Source organism: Moschus berezovskii, chromosome 18 (assembly GCF_049115385.1).
Source record: "Moschus berezovskii isolate FMDL1 chromosome 18, NW_MosBer_1.0, whole genome shotgun sequence".
NCBI classification, from domain to species: domain Eukaryota; kingdom Metazoa; phylum Chordata; class Mammalia; order Artiodactyla; family Moschidae; genus Moschus; species Moschus berezovskii.
The window spans coordinates 69,968,453-69,993,252 of NC_142477.1; the positions used below are offsets into that span (position 1 = coordinate 69,968,453).

General features: G+C 40.6%; 1 protein-coding gene across 6 annotated transcripts in view; it reads left to right on the forward strand.

Annotated features, from left to right (window-relative positions):
• ARHGEF28 (Rho guanine nucleotide exchange factor 28) overlaps positions 1 to 24,800 on the forward strand; it is a 347,353-nt gene that overhangs the window by 49,623 nt on the left and 272,930 nt on the right. For all 6 annotated transcript variants that reach the window (XM_055421868.2, XM_055421861.2, XM_055421867.2 and 3 more), the window contains exon 2: positions 17,115 to 17,158. In XM_055421868.2, the coding sequence (XP_055277843.2) occupies positions 17,126 to 17,158 (33 nt within the window). In that variant the 5' untranslated portion in view covers positions 17,115 to 17,125. The remainder of the gene's footprint in view (positions 1 to 17,114; positions 17,159 to 24,800) is intronic.

The following is a 24,800-nucleotide window of genomic DNA, read 5'->3' on the forward strand; positions in this document are numbered from 1 at the left end:
TATCCCTCTCTCGGAGTCCTGCTCTGCCCGCCTGGCTCCGTCTTTGGATTTTCCTATGCATGAGCACACCTGTTAGGACTGGAAAGATGGTGAACTTTGTTGCCTGGGCAGGGCGAAGCCAGAGGAAACTCTGGTAGAGGTCCGTAGCGATCCTGACGTGCAAATCAGTCGTCTGACTTTGGTGCCAGGCAATCTGTGTGACTTAATTCCATCCTCTCAACAAGATATTACAGTGGCATTCCTCTTTTCTCCATTTTACAAATGAAAGAAACTGAGGCTGAGATTAAATTACCCAAGTTAGGAACTGCAGGGACAGAACTCGAACACATGCTGCCTAAAAGCAAAACTACTGCCCTTTAAATTCTAAGTGCTGCAGCAATTCCCTGGTGGTTCAGTGATTAGAACTCTTGAATTTTCACAGCCAATGGCACAGGGTTGGATGCCTGGTCAGGGAACTAACGTCCCGCCAGCCACATGGCCCGGCCAGAGTAAGTAAATGTACAAAAAATATACTGTATCAGAATAATCATAATTTTTTAAAATCCCCAAACCAAAAAACATTATATTTTCCATTCTTCAAGTCTTATGACCGGCAAAGGTCATGGGTGAGAGAACCTCCAAGATGGAAATCAAAGGGGAATCTTCAGAAACCCCCGCAGATGGCCATCATAGGAAAGAAACTAGCACGTGTGCAGTAGTTACTATTCTTATAATAGGTGGGTCACGTTTGTTCAGATCACCGGAGCCCAGGGTAATAGATGGATCTTAGTCACAGTAACAGAACAGTTTTTGACTTGGCTTTTGAAAACATTTGAACACCAGTTCTCAGTCTGTTCTTCCTTTCTGAGACACAGCTTGAGAGACACACCAGGCAGAGTCTTTTCTAACAACTTCAACTGCAAAGCTCTCTCATTTCCCTAAACTCTTAAAACGTTTGCTGTTTAATGTTACTTTCTCTACTCATCGCCTCCCGGTTACTGCTGCACTGCTCTCCTTAGGCTGCTCCTTCCAGCATGGGTGTGGCCAGCAGACCAACGACCTCTCCAAGCACGGCTTCAGTGTTCCTTCTCAGTTCTTATCTTGCTTTGCTTCACAGCTTTTGCTCCCTTGTTCATTTCTCTTGGATTTTGTCACATTTGTCCCTTTCTAAATTTCTAACATGATAATAGATGGTTGGGAGTGTGGAATCTGAAACAAGACTGCTTGGTTTTAAATTTCCATTCTACCATTTAGTTGTTGTGTGCCTTTGACCAAAGTGTTTAACCTCTCTATGCCTTAGTTTTCCATCTGTAAAATGGGGACAGTAGCGGAAGGTACTCTATATGTTTGTGAGGCCTGGATGAAAATTTTCTAGTACAATAAATAGTGCTCTGTAAATGTCAGCCCTATTTCTCTATTCCTCAATGCCTTTTGTGAGCTCTGCTTCCTCTGCCTTTCTCTTGGAGTTCTGCAAGATTCTGTTCTAAGTCCTTTTTGAGTTTGTGTGTATCCACTCCCTTACTCCATCTCATCTCCTCCCAAATGACTTTAATTATCGCTCCTGTGTTATCAAAATCTTTCTCTCCAACCCAGACCTCTTTCTTGAACTCCAGGTCCCTGCTTTTGACCTGTCTTGGACACCAGTCATCACATCTCGAGCTCTTCATGGCCAGAACTCATTTTTATTTCTTTCTCCAAGTCATCTATCTGCCTCCCCTTTCACTTTCCCCTTCTTGGTCAGTGGCACTGTCTTCCCCATTGTCTAAGCCAGGGACCAAGGAGTTACTGTAGATTCATTCCTCCTGGTCCTTATGCCCTACATCGAGTTAAGCACCAAGGCCTTTTCATTTTGTTCTTTAATCTCTCACATTTCTTTGTCCTCCCTAAAATATTACTTTGAATCAGGCTCTCACTGTCTTTCACGTGAACACTAGCAATGGTCTCTTGCTTGACCGACCTGACTTTGGTCTCTCTTTTTTCCGTTCATCTTACCCCTGCATCGCAGTGATCTAACATGCAATTTGGGTTGCTTTCCTCTGTTGCCTAAAGCCACTAACTGGCTTTAAGTTCATGTTACTTGGTATGATGTAACATTGGGATCTGGAAAAATTTTCCATCTTTCTCTCCCCCCACTACCCTATATACACTTTCAGTAGTCCTGGAGGTGTTTGTATCTCCATGAATAACCCTTTCTTGAATGCTTCCATGTAGTTATTCCCATTTCTTCTACTTGAAATGTCCTCCCATTTCACAGTCTACCTGGTGAACATCAGTGGTTTTCAACAAGGGTCACTATTGGCATTTGGGTGGGACAGTTCTTTGAGCAGAATCAATCCAGTATTATTGAATGCTCAGCATGCATGGTTCCTGATGCTGGATGCCAGAAGCAGTTCCCTTCCCTCTTCTGCTCCTCCCCTGCCCCACCAACTCAGTCATGTAAGAACCAGACATGCTCTGCCCTCATTTCCAAATGCTCTTCTAAGTAGGAATGCCCCTAGTAAAAAGCAGTTGTATGTATTCTTTAAGACTTAGCTTAGGCCTCATCTCCTTGGGGAACCATGCCTGATACCTCAGCTACTGACTGATGTGAGTGTTTCTATCTCCCTGGATTCGCAGAATCCCACACATATTTTATATTCTCATTGTTTTCCATTTTCTCACTGAGCTGGCAGTTTCTCTAGGAGGAACTCATCCCTGCATCCCCAGTACCTAGGATATAATAGATACTCAATAAGTATTATCAGGCGAGTGTATACTCCTTGGTTCTGTCTCGTCACAACAAAGATTTGGAGTGACGGACATTAAAGCCCTCAGCGTGTCACAGCTCTCGGGACTTGGACGGACCATGTTATAGCTCTCAGGTCTCGAACGGACCGTGTTATAGCTCTTAGACAAATCAGTGTTACAGCTCTATTTTATTTAGGTAATATCAGGAAAATCCATCCTTGAGGCGTGAGGGCATGTCCACCCAAAGAGGCGAAGAGAAGAGCGCCCCAGCGCATGGTTGGGGGGGAGAGCGAGAGAGCGTCCCAGCCCTGTGGCTCCTCTTTTTATATGTTTTTCTCCCCCTGCCCTATGTAAACTGGGCCAGCCAGGAGTGCTGTTTGTTTTGCCTGAGGTCCTCACTCCAGTCGGACCTTCCTTTGTTCTATTTTTGCGGGCTTTTCTCTTCCTTGTCTTTTAGCCGCCACCATTCTGGACTCCTTTTCAATAATTCTAACTACCTAACAGTATTTATAGAGGAAGTGAATGGTTGTGTTTTCCTTGGTATATAGTTATCTGTTCCTGTAGCTTATTTGCCTGTTTCATATCAGTATACCCTTTCTTTTCAAATAGATTGATAGACATTTGAAGGGAGACATTTATACTTTTTTTTTTTACGCGTACTAAGCATATATGGAGAAGGCAATGGCAAGCCACTCCAGTACTCTTGCCTAGAAAATCCCATGGATGGAGGAGCCTGGTGGGCTGCAGTCCGTGGGGTCGCTAAGGGTAGGACACGACTGAGTGACTTCACTTTCACTTTTCACTTTCACACATTGGAGAAGGAAATGGCAACCCACTCCGGTGTTCTTTGCCTGGAGAATCCCAGGGATGGGGGAGCCTGGTGGGCTTCTGTCTATGGGGTCACACAGAGTCTGACATGACTGAAGTGATTTAGCAGCAGCAAGCATATATAGGAAGTTCAGAGTAAATGTGCTAAACTAAATGAAACATTTAGAAACTAGCTGTTTTTCTGAGGTTAAGCTTCATTTCTTTTAATCGTTAAGGTCATATTTCTAAATGTGAAAGCATCATTTGAGAATTTCTCCAGGCTTTACTCATTTGTCCACTAGTCTTATAGTCTACAATTGGGTGCGGTAGTCTACCTATTCTGGTTTAAGAATTTAACTTTTGTGGTTAGTAGGTGGAGAGTACCTTTTTGTTCCTGCAAAGACCGTATAAAGCCTAGTTGGGAATGGGGAGGTGGATGAGGGTGGTGCAGAGCCACAGTTTGCTGTCTGAAACGCAGATGAAAGCCATGGAGGAGGTGGTGCCTTCCACCTCTGGTTGGATTTGTTAACATCTCAATAGACATGCTCCTAAGTCATCAGGAGAATTTTCCATGCGCCTGTTCCCCAGCTACTTTGTCTCTATAGTCTATTTAGCAGTCTTTGGGTCAACCTTGTGACAAGACAACCTGAGGTAAGTTACTGCCTCAGTTCAAATGCTTCTTTGGCTTCACATTGCCTCTAGAAGGGACTTTCAGTCAGAAGTATGTGGTTTTTTAATCTTGGATCTCACAGGCTTAAACTAAGGGCTCCACAAAAGAGAACCAGTTTCATGAATTAGTTACTTTGTTTCTTGCCCATAAATAGTATTTCCTACTTTGTTCACTTACGTTTCTTCTCTAACAGTTCTGAATTTCTTTTGACATTTTAAAATTTGAAATTTATTCTTGAAGATAAAGCTGTCACACAGAATAATCAAAACATGTCACAGGCTGAGAAAGAATCCTAAAAATATTTTAAGCAGTAGCAATATCATTGGAAAATGAGGGTGAGAGGTGAGGGGCAGTGGACCACCTATGGTAGCCCCTGCAAAGAGAGAGTTGATTAGGATACATACATTCTAACATGACTTTTCAAATGAACAATTTTATTGAGATAATTGTACTAGTCGCATTCAGTTATAAGAAATACTATTGGTTGTTGTTTAGTTGCTAAGTTGTGTCCGACTCTTTTGCAACCCCATGGACTATAGCCCGCCAGACTCCTCTGTCCATGGGATTTCCCAGGCAAGAATACTGGAGTGGGTTGCCATTTCCTTCTCGAGGGGATCTTCCACATTCAGAGATTGAACCCATGTCTCCTGCATTGCAGGCAGATTCTTTACTGCTGAGTGCCCGAGAAACACTGTAGAGAAACTTTATACTCTCTGCCCAGTGGTAATATTTTATAAAACTATAATAAGCTCAATTGCCCTGCAGCTCAAATGGTAATTAATCTGCCTGCAATGCAGGAGACCCGGGCTCGATCCCTGACTCAGGAAGATCCTCTGGAGAAGGGAATGGTAATCCACTCCAGTATTCTTGCCTGGAAAATCCCCTGGACAGAGGAGCCTGGTGAGCTACAGTCTGTGGGGTCGCAAAGAATGGGACACGACTGAGCATCTACCTACTACTACTCAATTGATATTGACCATGAGACAATGTACTCATCTTACTCAGGTTTCCCAGTTTCACTTATATTTACTAGTCTCTGTGATCTTAAATTTCAGCATCCTTTTTTGTCACCTGTGTAAGTTCATGCATTCACCACCACAGACAAGATACTGAATGGTTCTGAAACTGCTAGGATCCCTCATGTCGCCCTTTTATAATCATGACTGCCTTCCCTCCTTGCCCCTCCCAATACTGTTTCTACCTCTGGCCACCACTTATCTGTTGTCCATTAATTTTTCTCATTTAAAAATATTATTGTATATGTGGGATTATGATCTGTGACCTTTGGGGATTGGCACCTATCCATCCGCATAATTTCCTAAAGATTGATCCATGTTGTTGTGTAAATAGTTTGTTCTTTTTAATTTCTGAGTAGTACATATTGCTGAGTTAGGCACGTGCACGTGTAAGTGTGCACACAGACAGCCGAGTTTAGCCATTCAACTGTGAAGACGTCCGGGCTGGTTCTAGTTTTGGCTGTTATAGGTTAGGCTGTGGCCAATAATATACAGGTTTTTGTGTGAACATAAGTTCTGTTTCTTTGGGGGTGGGGGAAATACCCGTTAGTGGAATTACTGGTGGCAACATGTATTTAGTTTTTAAGAGACTGCCCAACTGTTTTCCAGAATGGTTATATTATTTTGCATTTTTGCCAGCAATGTGTAAGTGATTAGTATCTCTACATCCTTTCCAGGATTTGGTTATGCCACTGTTTTTTGTTATGGCCATTTGAATGGTATATTGATATTTCATTATGTGTATGTGTGTTTGCACATTTATAGCCTTGGTCCCTTATACTGCAAGGAGATCCAACCAGTCCATTCTAAAGGAGATCAATCCTGGATGTTCATTGGAGGGACTGATGCTAAAGCTGAAACTGCAATACTTTGGCCACCCACCTCATGCGACGAGTTGACTCACTGGAAAAGACTCTGATGCTGGGAAAGGTTGGGGGCGGGAGGAGAAGGGGACGACGGAGAATGAGATGGCTGGATGGCATCACCGACTCTGTGGACATGAGTTTGAGTGTACTCCGGGAGTTGGTGATGGACAGGGAGGCCTGGCGTACTGTGATTCATGGGGTTGCGGAGAGTCGGACACGACTGAGCGACTGAACTGAACTGACTGAATGTCTTTTGTATACATATTGTGTACATATATTATTTGCAAAAATGGAATTATACTATATGTTTTAAGTAACTTTCATTTTAAATTTAACTTGGAACGAACATCTTTCCAAGGCATTAAGTATTTCTTTCTATAGTAGATATAATAGCTATGTAGCATTCCAATACATGAACCAAAGTTCTCTTTTTGAATTAATTGACCTAGAACATAGTATTTGTCTCAGGTATGAAACACAATCGTTCCTTATATGTATATACAGTTATCCCTTGGTATTCATGGAGGACTGGTTCCAGGCCCACTGGTGGACACTCAGATCTGTGGATGTTTAAGTCCCTTGCATGAAATGGTGTGGTGCAGTCAGCCCTTTGTATCTTCAGGTTCCACATCTGCGGATATAGACGACTGACTGTATTGTGAATTGATCACCACAGTAAATGCAGTTAATATCCATAGTGGTTTTAATTTGCATTTCTGAAGTGGTTAATGATGTTGAACATCTTCCCATGACCTTCTTTGCCATCAAATATCCTCTTCCGTGAAATGTCCATGTCTTTTGTCCGTTTTCTAACTGGATTGTTTGAGCATTCTTAATATGTTCCAGATACTGGTCCTTTGTTGGATATTTTCTCCCGGTCTGTAGCATGCCTTTTGATCTCCCTCACTTGGGCTTTCACAAAGGAACACTTTTTAATTTTGATGTCTAGCATGATAAAAGGAGAAGGCAATGGCAACCCACTCCAGTGTTCTTGCCTGGAGAACCCCAGGGATGGGGGAGCCTGGTGGGCTGCTGTCTATGGGGGTCGCACAGAGCCTGACACGACTGAAGCGACTTAGCAGCAGCAGCAGCAGCATGATTAAAAAAAAAAAAAAAAAGGTCTTAGTCTTTAATGTCCAGTAGTCCCTTGAGAATCTGAAAGCTGTAAACTCTTGTCAGAAAAATGCACATCACACGAAATTTCATACCTAAATTTTTGGTGTTCACAGCCTCTATAAAGTTCATCAATGAACTATAAGTCATATGAATCCACTTAATTTGCAGTAATCCTACAGAAGACTCTGGGGAGAGTTACTTTTCTTTTGTTGAAGTAAAAAGTGGAGAAACACTATAATTTACAAAATAAGAGAAAGCTATATTAGCCAGGCTTTATTCTGTTGAGGACTTAACTCAAATGCCTCTTTCTCAGCAATATTTTTCTTGACTACTCTGGGATACATTGCCAGATTACTGCTTTAAACTTCTTGGGCTGAACAGCTCTGCCAAGAAAACAGTCTTTCTTGTATTGAATTTGAGCTTTAAGGCATCAGCAAACGAGTGAACTTGTGGGCATTTCACACCTGCCAGTTCAGTTTTAGTAGCATGACTCTTTACAGTATGTGACTTATTTTTCTTGCTCCATTTCTTTGTTTTATAAAGATGAGTGCAAAATAAGAAAATAGAAATGAGATGCTGGTGGTGAAGCAAGGGTTGATAAATTTGATATGATCATTATCTGTGCTCAAGCAGAGAATTGTCAGCATCAGTTAGTTGTATTAAACTTGATCATGCATTCCATTAAGATGGAAAAGTAAAAAGCTCATTATTGGAAAAACTGGAGTATCTTTTGTTTACATTATGACTCAAAGCAAACATGAAATTAGGAATGTTGTTAGGTCTTTGGCAAAGGAGTCTCGCCCCCTGGAAGTCTGTTGTTCACTTTTGTCGCAGATTTTTATTTATTTATTTAAAATTTTGGCTGCGCTGGGTCTTCCGTTGCTGCGCGGGCTTTTCTCTAGTTGTGGCGAGTGGGGTTACTCCCTAGTTGCAGAGATGCGTGCTTCTCATTACCGTGGCTTCTCTTGTTGCAGAGCACGGGCTCTAGGGCATGTGGGCTCATTTGCCCTGCAGCACGTTGAATCTTCCTGGACCAGGAATTGAACCCATGTCCCTTGCACTGGCAGGCATATTCTTAACCACTGGACCACCAGGGAAGTCCTTGTTTTAGATTTCGTATGTGTTGTTTTAGGGATGAATTGTGTGTTAACTTAAGAGGCCAGTGACTTTCACTCCCTCTGGTTTCCAGACCTGTTACTCTAACCTATCTGACTCCTCAGTGTTTCATAAAAATATCATGTATCCAGGTCTGTCTTCATGCTGAATCCTTCTTTCTCTTGTTCTATGTATGTGACTCATTTATTACTTCACGCTCGTCCTATACTGTCGTGTTCTGCCAGCTCAGGGGTATTATTCCTTTACCCTTAACTTTTCATGGCTATAGATCTTATCCTGGCCAGGTTGTAAGCTCATCCATGCTAGGGACAGTATTGTATATATACTTTATATATTTTAATATCCCTCCCATGACAGCCTGCATAGTGTTGTGCAGTGAATTGACTTTGACAGGAGAGAGGAACTTTAGAGCTGTGTTGCTAATAAGGACATTGATGCCCTGATAAGATGGAACTTGCCCATGATGCCTGAGTGATTGAGCTTTGCATTGACTATGAAGGATACACTAAACAGATTAATAGCATAAGTGAGCCAGTAAAGGGAATGTTCTATTGATGTATAAAAAAGCTTTTTGAGGGCTTAATCACTCTGTGTGCAGATACATCCTGTGAAATACAAGCAAGTGTGACTGGTTTGGCAGAACATTTTGCTAGCAGCTAGCTCCTGCTCCTCTTTGTACTTTACAAACCTCCTCTAATTTAGGCTGTCCCATTTCAGACTGACTGGCTCCCCTTCTTCCTCCCCACCCCCAGTCGTTGGAATTAATGAGATCCTTTTGAATGGTTATTGTGCTGCCTGCTTTCTAATCTTCAGACATTTCCCCACACAGAGTTCACCAAGTAATTCTACTCTTTCACATAAAGCTGCTTAGACCTGCATAAATCAGGTAGATAACTCCAGTCTGAAGCAGGTCTGTAGACACTGCTGTGTATTCAGCAGTAGGTTTATTTCTAAAACGCTTTTTTCCTGCCCACCCATTGTGTTGGCATGGAAGGTTTTTACTTGGACTTACCTCCCGTTTAACTGTTCTTTTCTCCTCCTGTTAGTATAACAGCTGTGCAATATTGTGAAATACAGTGAAAATTCTACACTCCAAGGTTCACTGAAGGAGCGGTGAATCAACATTTCCGTCTCCAGTGCCGCAGGTTTCAAACTGAGGTAGCCCATAGAATTACCCCAATAGTAACTGCTCTCTGCTCTTTGAAGTTTCAAAGTGGAGGGGGAATATTTGGATCTGTAAAATCAAATAAAATTCTGTGGAGTTAGGACTTCCCTGGTGGTCCAGTGGTAAAGAATCTGCTTTGCAATGCAGGGGGACAAAGGTTCATCCCTGGTTGGGGAAATAAAGTCCCACATGGTGCAGAGCAGCGAAGCCTATGTACCCTGGAGCCTGCATGCCACAATTGCTGAGCCCACACACCACAGCTGGAGTGTCCGTGCACCTCAATGAGATCCCACATGCCACAGCTAAAGATCACACATCCTGTAACCGAGGATGAAAAATGAAAAATCCTGTGGAGGTTGACTGTTTTATATTGATGTGGTACAGTGCTCTTCAGAATTCCTGATACCTGGGATTTCTTTGGGGATGCCAGAATGAGGCTGAGCTGAATAGGCCTCGTTCTTACCCTTTTCACCCCAATTACTGCCAAATCATTTTGATCAGTCTAATATGTAGAGGTTCTGAATCATTTTATTTGAAATAAAGATTCAAATGCTTAAAAAATCCTTTGTGTGTGCTTCATATGCAATGATTGGGCTTCCCAGGTGGCGCTAGTGGTAAAGAATCCCCCTGCCTATGCAGGAGATGGGAGAAACACCAGTTTGATCCCTGGGTTGGGAAGATCCCCTGGAGAAGGAAATGGCAACCCACTCCACTATTCTTGCCTGGGAAATCCCATGGACAGAGAAACCTGGCGGGCTACAGTGCATGGGTTCGAAAGAGCTGGACACGACTGAGCACGCATGCATTGTAATATATGATGATAACAAATGATAGTTACAGCTAGAATTTATTGTGTACCCGTTAAGTGTTTTCTCTTTTTACTCTCTCAAATCTCTTAATCATCCCAACAATCTTAAGAGGCAGGTACTATTACTGTTTCTACTTAACACATGGCCCAGGGAGGTAAATAACAGGCCCAGAGTCGCACAGAATAGGGTAGAACTGGTGTTCAAACACAGTCTGTTTCTGAGCCTGTACCCCTCGCTGTGACATTCTTACAGCTTTTTAGTCAAATGAATTTCTGTCTTTCAGATTGTAGTAATGTTACAAAAGGACTGTGCTGAGGCCAAGGAGAGCCTGGAGTCAGACAGGCTGGATCCACATGCCTCGGCCACAGCTAACCACTTGGCTTCATTCTCAACCAAGTGGCACAACTTTGCTGAGCTTTTCTTTGCCCTTGTGAAGTGGAGACAGGGGTGCTGGAGGCCCTCCTAGCTGAAGAGGGCAGGTATCAGGAAGGCCCTTTAAAGTGAAGCTCCTTAAAATGGGGACCACAATTCAGAGGTAACAGTGGTGGAGAAAAGATTTGCCTGGGGTTCTAGTTTTTGAAAATGAAATTAAAATTCTGAAAATATTTATAAAATTTATATTTTATTCCTTTCGCTGAAAGGCAGCAGAGCATCATGGCTAGAGCTTACAGTTCTGGAGTGGCTGCTTAGCCTAGCCTTGTTCAGGGTGACCTAATACACATTTAGTTTTAAGGTCTGTTGACTCTTGGAAAGAACATAAGGTGAATCATGTGTGTTTGAGAGATTAATTGAAGGAGATTGTGACTTTTTTTGGCACAACTTACACAGTGGGACACTGGTGTTGTCTTACTTGATTTTTCAAAGCATTATTATGAGGGTCATTTTTATTAGAAATACCCAAGATTGTCTTCTATTTTCTCCTAAGTGGGAAGAAGGTACTTGTATTCCTTTAATGTTGGAATTACTGTCTTTAAGCTTTTCTCTTAATGTGATTATTTCTTTTTACTTGTTAATGGATCTCTGTCACATTCCCATTGATAGTTTTGTATGTGACTTGAAGTTCTCCAGTACTCAAACTCTTTTCTCAATTTTATTTAACCTTATTTCATGCTTGAAAAAAGATTTCCAGCATTATTTTGAGTTTATTTGTTTTTTAGCTAAAATATCTGGTAACCACACCAGGCCAAAGCAAAGAACTATAGAAAAAATTTTGGTGTACAGGATAAAATTGCTAGCGGGTAGATGCTGGCATTGGGTTGGGGGAGGAATGAACACGGGAGGTTATTGCTTGTAATTCTGTAAGTTTTGTGTTCCTTTAAATATTTTTGTTTAGGTAACTTGCTTTACAGTTAACATTGTAACTGAAGGGACTTGTAAATGAAGGTTTAGGTAATTAAGTAGCATTTTCTCAATGCTACTGAATCAGTGGACATGAATTTGAGCAAACTCTGGGAGTTAGTGAAGTACAGGGAAGCCTGGAGTACTACTGCAGTCCATGGGGTCACAAAGAGTCGGACATGACTGAGTGATCGAACATCAGCCGTGAGGATTCTCTGAGATGATGTTGGCAAAATACTTAGTGCAGTACTTCACATACCATTATCCTTCTAAATGTAGTTGTTTATAGTACTGATAAATATTTGACCATTATCTGTTAATAGTTTGTATGAGAGGCATACATACTGATTTTTAGCATGTTGAAGACAAAATTAGCCATGGTTTTATATTGAATCAGTCTTAGAATATTTCATTTAGATGCAAAAACTTGAGAAACCCAGAACTTCAAAGAATTGATTTTTTTTCTGTATTAGTTAAATGTTATTTAAAAAAATTAAAATATTCTTTTTACCTGTTGAAAATAGTCTAATATTTTTCTTTAGACTTAACTAGCAATCAAAGATACTGGAATAGTATGTACTTTTAAAAAAATATGTAAAATATTGAAGTTTTTGTATCTTGATCTCTTCGCAAGATTGTTTCCTCTTTTGGGAGTAAAATTAAAAGTTGCGGCTCTCTACTGAGACCCCAAATTATTCCATGGTGTCTGCCAGCAAGACTAGAATTGTATTTGCTTTTCAGTTTCCCAAAAAATTTTTTAAAAAATGCAGTGCTGTATAAAAGTACTTGAGTCTCAATTTTTGACATTGCAGGTGGTTCTCCAAGCATTAGAAAACGAAGCGCAGTATATGACACTTCACTTACACAGTGCAAAGCTGCAGCATGTGAAGAACGTAGGCAATTGTGACTTGTTTAGCAAATACAAATTTTTTTATCACTAAGCTTGATGTAAAAGGAGGGGTGGCCACATTTCACCATGCAGCTCTTGTGGCTCTGCAGGTGAACACAGAACTTACTGCTTTTAGCTATAACAGAGGAATTAATTTCAGAAAAGTGAGGATATAGTTTTTAATATCTGATTTGGTTTGAAGTTTTATTTGAGGATATATTTGCTTCGAACTTTGTTCTTTACAGCTTAAGCAGGTGATCCTGATAGGGGTTTTGTTAAGTGTTGGAACTGAGGTTGAGAACTGTGGGGGTTTTGGTTTTATTTTTTCAAGCAGTGAAACATAGTTTCTCTGAAAAACAAGAAAACTGCTGCTCAAAATGGTTCTTAAATTCTTCACTGAAAACAGGCAAAAGGTAAACAGAAATAATAAAATATGAGTTGTTAAATATCAGGTGAAATATAAATATGTTGTTTGGCCCTTGGATGTTTTGCCTTTTGTCTGAGATAATTGCAGTCCAAAGCTGAGGCAGGCATTTGATGAAGTGGGCCGTGTACTGACAGAGAGGGGTGGAGACCCTGGGTCCTTCACAGAGCTGTGCCAGGTTGGCTTCTGTACTGCACTTCAGCTCACGTGGGCCTTTTCACTGGATAAACACACAACTCCAGAGGCTCTGGTGAGCACCCTGCACTCCACAGGTCATGCCTTAGTCTGCTGAACCCGGACAAAGACTTGGCAAAAGCAGCCTAACCATTGTGGGGAAGGCTGGCTTACTTTATGGAGCAGAGCTTCACAATGTTGTCCTCTACCCTTCAATATGAAATGTTAGCATGTATCCCTTACTTAAGGTGCTTATTAATAAAACATGCCACTGTAGCAAGGACATGATTTTGAGTGGACTCCAGGAGACAGTGAAGGACAGGGGAGCCTGGCGTGCTGCAGTCCACGGGTTGCAGAGTCAGATGTGACTTAGTGACTGAACGACAATAACTACTGTCACAGTGTAGATTCTAAAACATACCTTAGATCTAAAAAGCTGTAAGGGTTAAATATCGTAGTGAAAAAATTTTTAATAGCTCCTTTTGTTCTCACTAAAAACATTGACATGTAATACATGGCAGAGTAATATAGTGAAAATGTGTCACTTTTGAAAATCTATGCTTAGTAATTTTAATGCTGTGTAGTACTTTGGCTTGAATGTCTGGTTCCAAGTACTGTTTATTTTGAAATTGGTTTTGAAGTGTCATAGCTGAAAAAGATACCATACTATGGTATAAAAGATTCTAATTGAAGAAGTGAGTGCTGGGTGTACTTATAAATAAACGGATTTATATTTTAATCCCATCCAACAATTATACAAGAGTTTGTTTAAATGTAGCTAGTAAATTCCCATTTTTCCTGATGTTAATCATTCTTCCTGCAAATTAATCAGAAGTTGTTGTGTTAAAAAGGAAAAAAACCCATGAAACATTTGGCAAGGTTAAAAAAGTATATTAGAAAGCCTTTCCCCAAAATTTAAAGCATGTATATATGAGGGCTTTTGTAGAGGCAAACTTTAAATAATTTTCCCATCAAAATCACAAAATGAAAACATACAAATACTTTTTCAGAATGTTTTTACAATGGTGTATATTGTCTATAACCTGTTTCTTTTGAGGTCCCTTTTCTTTTTCACTTATTAAATATCACTCCTTTCAGAGGATGAGATGGCTGGATGGCATCACCGACTCAATGGACATGAGTTTGATTAGACTCCGGGAGTTGGTGATGGACAGGGAGGCCTGGCGTGCTGCGATTCATGGGGTCGCGGAGAGTCGGACACGACTGAGCGACTGAACTAACTAACTTTCTAGAAGGGATAGGATATTTATTTGAAAAATATTTTCAGAAAAATCTGCTATAAACAGTCAGTTTTAATCTTGGAAGACCCAGCAAAAATTTGGAACACTTCTAGTTTTGTTAGAAGATTAGGTAGTACATGTTTGGCAACTTTTAAAAGTACTTTGCTGCGTTATAACCAACACCCTTTAATGTGGTAAAGATTTTTATGGTCTTTCCCGTCTTGTTGCAGCGATTATAAAGATTTGACCATGTTTAAAGGTCTTATTTCTATAAAATTAACCACACTGACATCCTGTGAAACTGTGTGCTTTTGGCTTCAAGTTCTTTGTTACGATATCTCACCTGTGAATGACACAGTGAATGGAGTTTGCATTTGTGCTTTTTAGACTTCCTATCTGAGAAGTTGCCCTATCAGGGTTGTATTTTGAACATTATTTATTGAAGCAGTAATCCACTCTTCAGAAAATCTTCATATTCTCACCCAAAGTGACTTTTTACATGTATTTTATCAGACAAAATCTAATACCATCTGTACTTTCCTCTAACTCCATGGCAGGTCTTCCACACAGCTTACTTTGTCCTAAGAGGCTTCATAAAATACTCAGAATTTAAAAGTTTTGCTCCTAAAGGAACGTGCTTTGGTTTCTATACTTTGTGTTTTTTACTCTGTTTCAGCCATTTTTTCTTAGCACTGTCTTTACCATAGAATGCATTCATTTCTTTTACCATTAAGTAGAAATCTTCAAAGAATCTTCTGATTTTATTATCAAGTTCAGTAAAGTTTTATAAAAGATTGGAATTGTGTATGGCATGACCGCTAACAGGTGAAAAATGACTAGTATTTTGAGACACAGCATGCATTAGTGTGAGAGTCGTGGTGCGTGTGCTGTGGATACACATTCATTTGAAAGTGAAAGTCGCTCAGTCGTGTCTGACTTTTTGTGATCCCATGGACTGTATAGTACATGGAATTCTCTAGACCAGAATACTGGAGTGGGTAGCCTTTCCCTTCTCCAGGGGATCTTCCCAACCCTGGGACCGAACCCGGGTCTCCCACATTGCAGGCGTATTCTTTACCAGCTGAGCCTCCCAGGGAAGCCCTACATGTTTTAAATTTTATTTATTTTTGCAGTGGGTCGTTGCTGAGTATGGGCTTTCCCTAGTTGCGTTGTGCGAGCTTCTCATTATGGTGGCTTCTCTTGTGGAGCACAGGCTCTAGTCACACAAGCTTCAGTAGTTGTGGCTTGTGGGCCCTAGAGCACAGGCTCAGCAGTTGGGGTGCAGGGCCTTAGTTGCTGCTCAGCATGCGGAATCTTCCTGGCCTGGGGATCAACCCCTCCCTGCCTTGTCGGGCGGAGGAGGTCCTCCATGCATATTTTAAATGCCTTCTTGATCATTTTGAATCTTGGGGGCATGTACTTGTCAATGCTCTCAGGTTGGTCATTATTTTTATTTCATCGTGTAGCTGATGAACAATTCCTTTTGGAATTGGGAATCTCAGTTTTGTCATTTTTGTGGTTAGTGTTATTTTTAATTTGAACTTTCTTTCCTGGACTCCTTAAACCATTCATCTAATTTATGAGGTTAGTTTCATTAAAAGTTGTTAATGGTAACCTGGAAGCCCATTTAAGTGTGTCCACGTGAACTGCCACAGGGCCCAAAGTGTTGAAAACAAGGACCAAGGCAGGACCTAGCTGTCAGCCCCTCGGCCTTGTGATGCTCTCGGTCTTCTTTCCAGATGAGTCATGGAAGGTAACTTGTGACCCAGGAGGGTGGCCAGCGCCAGCATGGTTATGAGTTATTAGTAAAATGTGAGCTAAATGATTTTATAAAAAAGTAAAATAGAATTCTTTGTATTTGTCCTCTGGGTCAAGTGTGTCCTCTACGGATTACCGTACTCAAAAGTCACAGTTCAGGTGCTATGTGTCTGCCTTCTTAAGAGACATCCCCAAAGTACTGCAGCTGGTGGTGGCCGGGGGACCAGGGCCAGGCTTGGCCTGGTGAGCAGAGCTGTGTCCCAGAGGATGTGGGTGGGTGGGGGAGAGAGGAAAGCTGTGGGGGCCGTGAGTCTCCGTCGGCCCTCCTCAGAGTTCACATGCAGCCCACCCTTCTCTTTCTTCCCACCTTTAGGTCTCTGTTGTTCAGCGGTGAGCTCTTTGAGGGGTGGATCACTTCCTGGTAATCTTTGTGCAGTGCTGAGCCCATTGAAGGTGGTCAGTGAACCTCCTTTAAATGATGCTCCTTTTGTCTAAGCTGCTAGTTGGTTTCTGGGTGCAGATGGGGTGTGCACAGCTAGTGGAGAGACTGGTTAGCCTGACAGAGGACTGCATCCCTCCAGATAAAGCTTTCAGGTCCTGAGTAACAGGTCCTAGATCTGTCTTGTCACCATAGGCCCCTGCCTCATCCAGCCAGAAGTGGATTCTGACCTCAGAGTAGCCTAAGTGATTAACTAAAGCAAAACTTGCAACATGCTTGTGTTGGCCTTTCTTGGCTTTCTGAAATATATTGATAATTTCTGTTTGGGAGCAGTCAGTGGGATAATGTTGGGGGTGATAGGTTTTCCTTATTGTAGGTATTCATGTGAAAGAAGAACGGGGGAAGTTATTTTATACGGTGAGCATCTTATTCCTTTGTTCTTAGTTTTGACTCTGCAGTTTTCCTCTCTAGTGGGTATCTCTTCCCTCCGTGATGTTCACTGAAAGGCAGGATACAGCTCTACTGGTTGGTCACACGGGTACTCCTCCAATAACTCTCCTGTTTGTTATTTTCTTTGCAGATGTGGAAACCATGGAGCTGAACTGCAGCGAAGTACCTCTGTATGTAAGTGCCTAAGCCCTGGGCTGCAGGCCTAAGTGGCTCATTCTTGGCCTTGAAACCCACGGGACCAAGTGGGAAGAAATGTTTTGCTTGCTACTGAGTTGGGGCTTTTAAAAAACCGCACACAGCATTACTGTATAGTTCAAGTTTTTGCATGGAGACTTTTAAAACTGGTTGACTCCTGGTTCCAAAGTCTAGGTTTTAATGGTATTTTCCTGAGTAACTTTTAACTGTATAACTTCTGGAAGGCAGCTGTGCTCACCACTATACCACCAATGCTTAACTGTATTGACTTCTGGACTCAAAAATACTCAGTTTATCTCTGTGGATGATTTTTGAACACATTATTATATGATATACTGATAATAACCAAGAATGTTTTCTGTGTGTATCTTTGGAGGAGAGGGGTTCAATGATAGTTGGTAACATGATAGTCAGGTAAAATCATGAAATAGGAATTCAAAGGCAAAAGTGCTGGGACATACATAGGATCGGTGATGGTGGGTGCTGTGTGGGCAGAGCAACCTGGTGAGGTTCCTGATCAGATGTGCCTTCTGGGCTGACGGAGGATACTGTTCCTGGAGGCAGTTACTAGGTGTAACAGAAGTGAACCAGTTATCTCCCTACATAGAAAATGGCAGATGATTTTCTCTACCTTCCTTATTTTAGGCATAACCTCTTTTCTTGGAACCTATGTTGGTGGTGGGTGGGCACGGGTGTATGCATTGGAACTGGGGTTTCAGGTCACCTTCGCATCATCCACTCATGAAATACACCAAGAATATTAAATCTAGAATAAGGGTATGATCTCACTTTAGATATATCCCCAATAGACAAAATATCAAGGAACTGGAACAAGTTTAAATAGAATCTGAAGTCAATTAACATATAGTCATTCGTTTCCCCTTACCACACGCATCACTGCCCAGGTGGGCCTCCCTCTCCCCTCCTCCCCCTCCCTTGCTGTGTCCTCCCTCCCCCTTGCACATTCCACTCTATTCTCTGGGGGAAAACAAAATGATAAAATAGCTGAATCATGAAAAAGCTGCCTTCTGGGCTACCCAGTGGTATAGAGTGTTCTCTCTAGGTTGTGATTTCGAGGTCATAAAATGAATTATAGATAGTTAGACTTGGCCTAGCCATAATTAAGATTAAAAAAAGATTGGTTCAAGGCTAAATTTAGACCAATTTAGTCCCAAGTTTTTAATTTTTTTTTGATAGCTTAATCCTCCTTAGCTTTATTCTTTCCACTCTGCTCCCCTACCTCAAAACAAACAGATCTAAAATCTAATCATGATATAAAACTTTCTAGTTTTTTAAAAAATTGAAGTATGTTTGACTTACAGTGTTGGATTAGTTTCTGCAGTACAGCAGTGATTCAGTTATACACACACACATATAACTATATATATAGTTTTTTCTTTTTTATATTATTTTCCATTATGGTTTATTATAGGATATTGAATATAGTTCCCTGTGCTATACAGTGGGACCTTGTTATTTATCTATTTTATATATAGTAGTTTGTATCCCAGGTGGCTCAGTGGTAAAGAATCCACCTGCTAATGCAGGAGTCATGGGTTTGTTCCCTGGGTCAGGAAGATCCCCTGGAGAAGGAAATGGCAACCCACTCCAGTATGCTTGCCTGGGAAATCCCATGGCAAAGGAACCTGGTGGGCTGCAGTCCATGGGGTCACGACAGTTGGACTCGACTTAGTGCCTAAGTGACTAAGCAACAGCAATAATCTGCTAATCCCAAACTCCTGGTTTATCCCTTTCCACAACCTTTTCCCTTTGGTAGATGTAAGTTTGTTTTCTATGTCTGTGAGTCTGTTTCTATTTCATAAATAAGTTCATTTGTGTCATATTTTAGATTCTATATATAAGTGATATCATATGGCATTTTTTGTTTTCCTTCTGACTTTATGTAGTACAATAATTTCTGGGTCCATTCATGTTGCTGCAAATGGCATTATTTCATTCTTTTTTATGGCTGAGTAATATTCCATTCCATATATATATATATATATATATATACACACACACATGCACACACACATACACACACACCCCACATCTTCTTTATCCATTTATTTGTCAGTGGACATTTAGGGTACTTACATGTCTTAGCTATTGTAAATAGTGCTGCTATGAACATAGGGGTGCGTTGTATCTACTTGAATTAGAGTTTCCTCTGGATAAATGCCCAGGAGTGGGATTGCTGGATAATATGGCAACTCTATTTTTATTTTTTAAGGAACCTCCATAGTGTTTTTTCTAGGGGCTGCATCAGTTTACATTTTCACCAGCAGTGTAGGAAGGTTTCCTTTTCTCCACACCCGCCAGCCCCACCCCCGCACCCACCCCAGCATTTGTTGTTTGTAGACTTTTTGATGATGGCCATTCTGACCAGTGTATGGTGGTACCTCACTATAGTTTTGGTTTGTATTTCTCTAAGGCTATGGTTTTTCCAATGGTCATGTATGGATGTGAGAGTTGGCTGTGAAGAAAGCTGAGCGCCAAAGAATTGATGCTTTTGAACCGTGGTGCTGGAGAAGACTCTTGCGAGTCCCTTGGACTGCAAGGAGATCCAGCCAGTCCATCCTAAAGGAGATCGATCCTGGGTGTTCATTGGAAGGACTGATGCTAAAGCTGAAACTCCAATACTTTGGCCACCTCATGCGACAATTTGACTCACTGGAAAAGAGTCTGATGCTAGGAGGGATTGGGGGTGGGAGGAGATGGGGACGACAGAGAATGAGATGGCTGGATGGCATCACCGACTCGGTGGACGTGAGTTTGAGGGAACTCCGGGAGTTGGTAATGGACAGGGAAGCCTGGCATGCTGTGATTCATGGAGTTGCAAAGAGTCGGATACGACTGAGCGACTGAACTGAACTGAATAATTAATGATGTTAAGCATCTTTTCATGTGCCTATTGGCCATCTATATGTCGTCTTCAAAGAAATGTCTATTTTGGTCTTCTGCCTATTTTTCACTGGGCTTTTGTTTTTTGTTATTGAGTTGTATGAGCTGTTTGTATAGTTTGAAAATTAAGCCCTTGTCAGTTGCATCATTTGAAAATATTTTCTCCCACTCAGTAGATTGTCTTTTTGTTTTGTTTACGGTTTCTTTTGCTGTGAAAAAATTTTTAAGTTAGATTAGGTCTCATTTGTTTAGTTTTGCTTTTATTTCTATTGCCTTGGAAGACTGAGCTACGAGAACATTGCTGTGATTTATGTCAGGGAGTGTTTTGCCTATGTTCTCTCCTAGGAGTTTTATAGTGTCACATCTTGTATTTAAGTCTTTAAGCTATTTTGAGTTTGTTTTTGTGTATAGTGTGAGGGATTGTTCTATCTTCATCGATTTATATAGCTGCTGCATTCCCAACACCACCAGCTGAGGAGACCGTGTCTTCTTTATTGTATATTCTTGCTCCCTTTGTCGCAGGTTGACTGTGGGTGTGTAAGTTTATTTCTCTGTTCTGTCCCATTGATCCATGTGTCTCTTTTGGTGTGTGCCCACACCTACTGCTTTGTTTACTGGAGCTTTGTATTATTGTCTGAAGTCTGGGAGGATTATGCCTCCAGCTTTCAAAACCTCGTAGTTGATCAACATTTTGGTATAACTATTTTGAACCTAGACTACCAGATTAAGACCAGATTTGGGAAGAGTCAGTACACATTGCTTAAGGAGAGAAGACACTTAAACAGACCAAAGGAGAGCAAAAAAGTTTTTTTTTTAATTATCAAAAATATAAACTAATTAGAAAAAACCAAAAAAATGCAGAAAGTATTAAGAAAATAAGTCACTCATAGTCTCATCCTCCATAGATAGTTTAAAACAGGGATCCCCAGCCCCTGGGCCAGACTGGTACTGGCCTGTGGCCTCTTAGAAACTGGGCCACACAGCGGGAGGTGAGTGGCAGGTGAGCAAGCAAAGTTTCATCTGTATTTCCAGCTGTTCCCCATCGCTTGCATTATCACCTGAGCCCCACCTCATGCCAGATCATTGGCGATATTAGATTCTTACAGGGGTGTGAACCCTACTGTAAACTGCTCGTGTGAGAGATGTAGGTTGTGTGCTCCTGAGGAGAGTCTAATGTCTGATGATCTGAGGTGGAGCTGAGGCACTTGAATCCTCCCGAAACCATCCTGCACCCCCCAGTCCAGGGAAAAATTGTCTTTCATGAAGCTAGTCCCTAGTGTCAAGATGGTTGGGACTGATGGTTTAAAACATTATTATTATTTATCAGTTAAGCGTGTAATTTTCTCATTTTACATCTCTGAAAGTGAGATAATCTCACTTCAGTGTTTATCCTGGCAGGTGTCATGATGGAGCCTTCAATACCTGCGCATGTGTGACCTTGGTCACAATGGTTCGCACTGTTGGCATTTTCAATTACATATGTGCCTTTCTGGCTCTATATGAGTTAATTGCTTTCAAAATGATTTCATTGTGATTTGGCATTAAAAGTCAAAGTTACTGTGTATATAGAAAGACATGGAAAGAGAAACATGATAATGTGGTAAAGTCTATAAATTTCGATGAGCTCTTTTAATAAATATGAAATCTCACAAAAACTTGGCAGTTTTTTCTCCTGGTGGAATGTAAAATGCATATTATAGCTGGTATCTCAGATGAAATACACTATATTTAGCATAACTGAAATGTGCTTTTTCACTTGATGTTTTATGTCAGTATCTTCGTGGATTGACCTAAACCAGTCTTCCCATTTGACCTCATGCAGTAAGCAGTCAGTGGGGAAGTATTATAATGAAACAAGTTTTAAATCAGATTTCATCAGATGAGTAACACATAGGCAAAGCAGACACAAGCTAGGCTATTATTTGTTTTTGTGTCTTGGAGCAGGCTTCCTCTGTGACCTTCTGTCTTCAGATGTTTCATAAATATTCACTTCTGTTTTCTCCTAGTTTACTGCAATCTAGTTATAAGCCCATAATATTTTATTCATATTTATTGTTATATATATTTGTTTTAAAATACACGCATAAATCAACACCATTTTTAATCCTGTTATGCATAATGATGTTGACACTTTGGTGTATTTTTTCCCAGAGTTTTATCTATAAATTTGTGTTGAATTTTATTGAAGGTTCTTTTGGCATTTATTTACATAATGTGTTTTCTCATGTGACTGATATGCTGAATCTCAGAATTTTGATTCTTTCCAGTGTATTTCCAGCGATTCTATCTAGTTGTCACGACTAGTTCTTTTGGAAAAACAAGATAACTCCAAGTGTGATTAAGAGAGAACCCAAACAAAACTAGAAATTATGAAGAGTCCTTAACATATTGAGATGATTTACTGTTGTCATTCAGTCCCTCAGTTGTGTCCGACTCTTTGAGCCCCATTGACTGTACGCCATGCTTCCAGGTCCTTCACCATCTCCTGGAGTTGGCTCAAAATCATGTTCATTGAGTCAGTGATGCCATCCAACCATCTCATCCTCTGTCATCCCCTTCTCCTCCTGCCTTCAGTCTTTCCCAGCATCAGGGTCTTTTCCAGTGAGTCGTCTCTTTGCGTCAGGTGACCAAAGTATTGGAGCTTTAGCATCAGTCCTTCCAATAAATATTCAGGACTGATTTCCTTTAGGATGGACTGGGTGGATCTCCTTGTAGTCCAAGGGACTCGTAAGAGTCTTCTCCAACACTACAGTTCAAAAGCATCAATTCTTTGGTGCTCAGCCTTCTTTATGGTCCAGCTCTCACATCCATACATGACTACTGGAAAAATCATAGCTTTGACTAGATGGACCTTTGTTGGCAAAGTAATGTCTCTGCTTTTTAATATGCTGTCTAGGTTGGTCATAGTTTTTCTTCAATAAGCAAGCATCTTTTAATTTCATGGCTGCAGTCACCATCTGCAGTGATTTTGGAGCCTAAGAAAATAAAGCTGTCACTGTTTTCATTGTTTCCACATCTATTTGCCGTGAAGTGATGGGACCAGATGCCATGATCTTTGTTTTTTGACTGTTGAGTTTTAAGCCAGGTTTTTCACTCTCCTCTTTCTCCTTCATCAAGAGGCTCTTTAATTCCTGTTCGCTTTCTGCCATTAGAGTGGTGTTATCTGCATATCTGAGGTTATTGATATTTCTCCTGGCAGTCTTGATTCCAGCTTGTGCTTCATGCAGCCTGGCATTTCACATGATATACTCTGCATATGAGTTAAATAAGCAGTGTGACAGTATATAGCTTTGACATACTCCTTTCCCAATTTTGAACCAGTCCATTGTTCTATGTCTAGTTCTAACTGTTGTTTCTTGATCTTGAGTATAAAAAAATATTAAGCATAATTGTATGCTAATACACTGGAAAAATCATTTGACAGGCTTTAAAAACATGAATGGTGAGATTTACCTCAAGAAGAATTAAATCACATAATGGGACAATAATCATGGAGAAAAAAAAATAGATAGCAGTTATTCCCCAACTTCTGTCCATCCTTCACAAAAGGATACTTCATTCAAGTGGGTCCTATAAGTGATTTCTTTTTGGTTCCTTTGATTATAATCTGTTTTGATTTATTTCTTACAAAACTTTTATAGTTAAAATGTTTTTACATTTTTATTTTTGGATCACCATAGAGAATCCTTCCTAAAGATGGTAGATTCTTTATACCTATAGAAAAAAAAAAAATCCATGGATGTAAGTCTTTCCCCGCTCCCTACCCCATACATTTTGTTTGAATCCATGAAAACTTTCAACTTCTTTTTAAGGTTTTATCCTTTGGTCTTTCATCATTGTTTTCACCTTCTAGAATAGCTGATATTCTAAGGTTGGACTGTTCTAACTCTTCTATCCTTTTTTTAATTTTTTTTGGTCTGATTTCTGCAAACATGTTTTCTTTTCTATTTTACTTTAGTTTTCTGTACTGTTAAGTTTATTTCCTGCTTGCCAGAACAGTTTTGGACCATTACTTTATTTTTAGTTTCTATGTAGTATTTTCATATCTTGGCATGGTGTGTTTCTTCTTATACCCACCTAGTTTTATTGTGAGCACAAAGCAAGAGCTTAATCTTTTTTTCTCTTTCTTCCAGGAATCTGTTTCAGAGGGAGGGAAGTATAGTCTCTGATTATGTGTTTATCTGATCACGTGCTTTAAATGTTTTCCTTTATTTTGGGACGGCAAACTTTTTTCTCCTTTTTATTCCTTGGCAAACATTTCTGTTTGCTTATCTTTAGGAATGGGACAATCTCAGTACTGGGAATGCAGAAATACTCCTGAACTCAGCCTTAGACTTACCCTAATTTTTAGAATGAACCACAGAGGTCAGTTGTTATTGCAGGAACAGAGAAACACTGCACTATAATAAGATTACAGAAGAAGATGGCGTTAGCAGGACTGATAGCCAAGAGTTTATAATATTGATTTGCAAACCTTAGGGATATAAGCATTACAAATCCGATTTTCAGCCTCTAGCAGCTTCCTGCATCTGTATTTTGAGGGGAAGTAAAGGAAGCAGTTCTGAAAGGCCAGGCTGTTTGTTCCCTGTAGAAAAGCAGAGGCATGCCATCTGGTTTGAAGTCTAGGCATAATTTCCAGATAGAATGGTAACGTGGTTTTAGGAGGAGATGTTTTAAGCTAGCAGAGAGCTGTAGTGAAGAAACTAATGAGAAATGG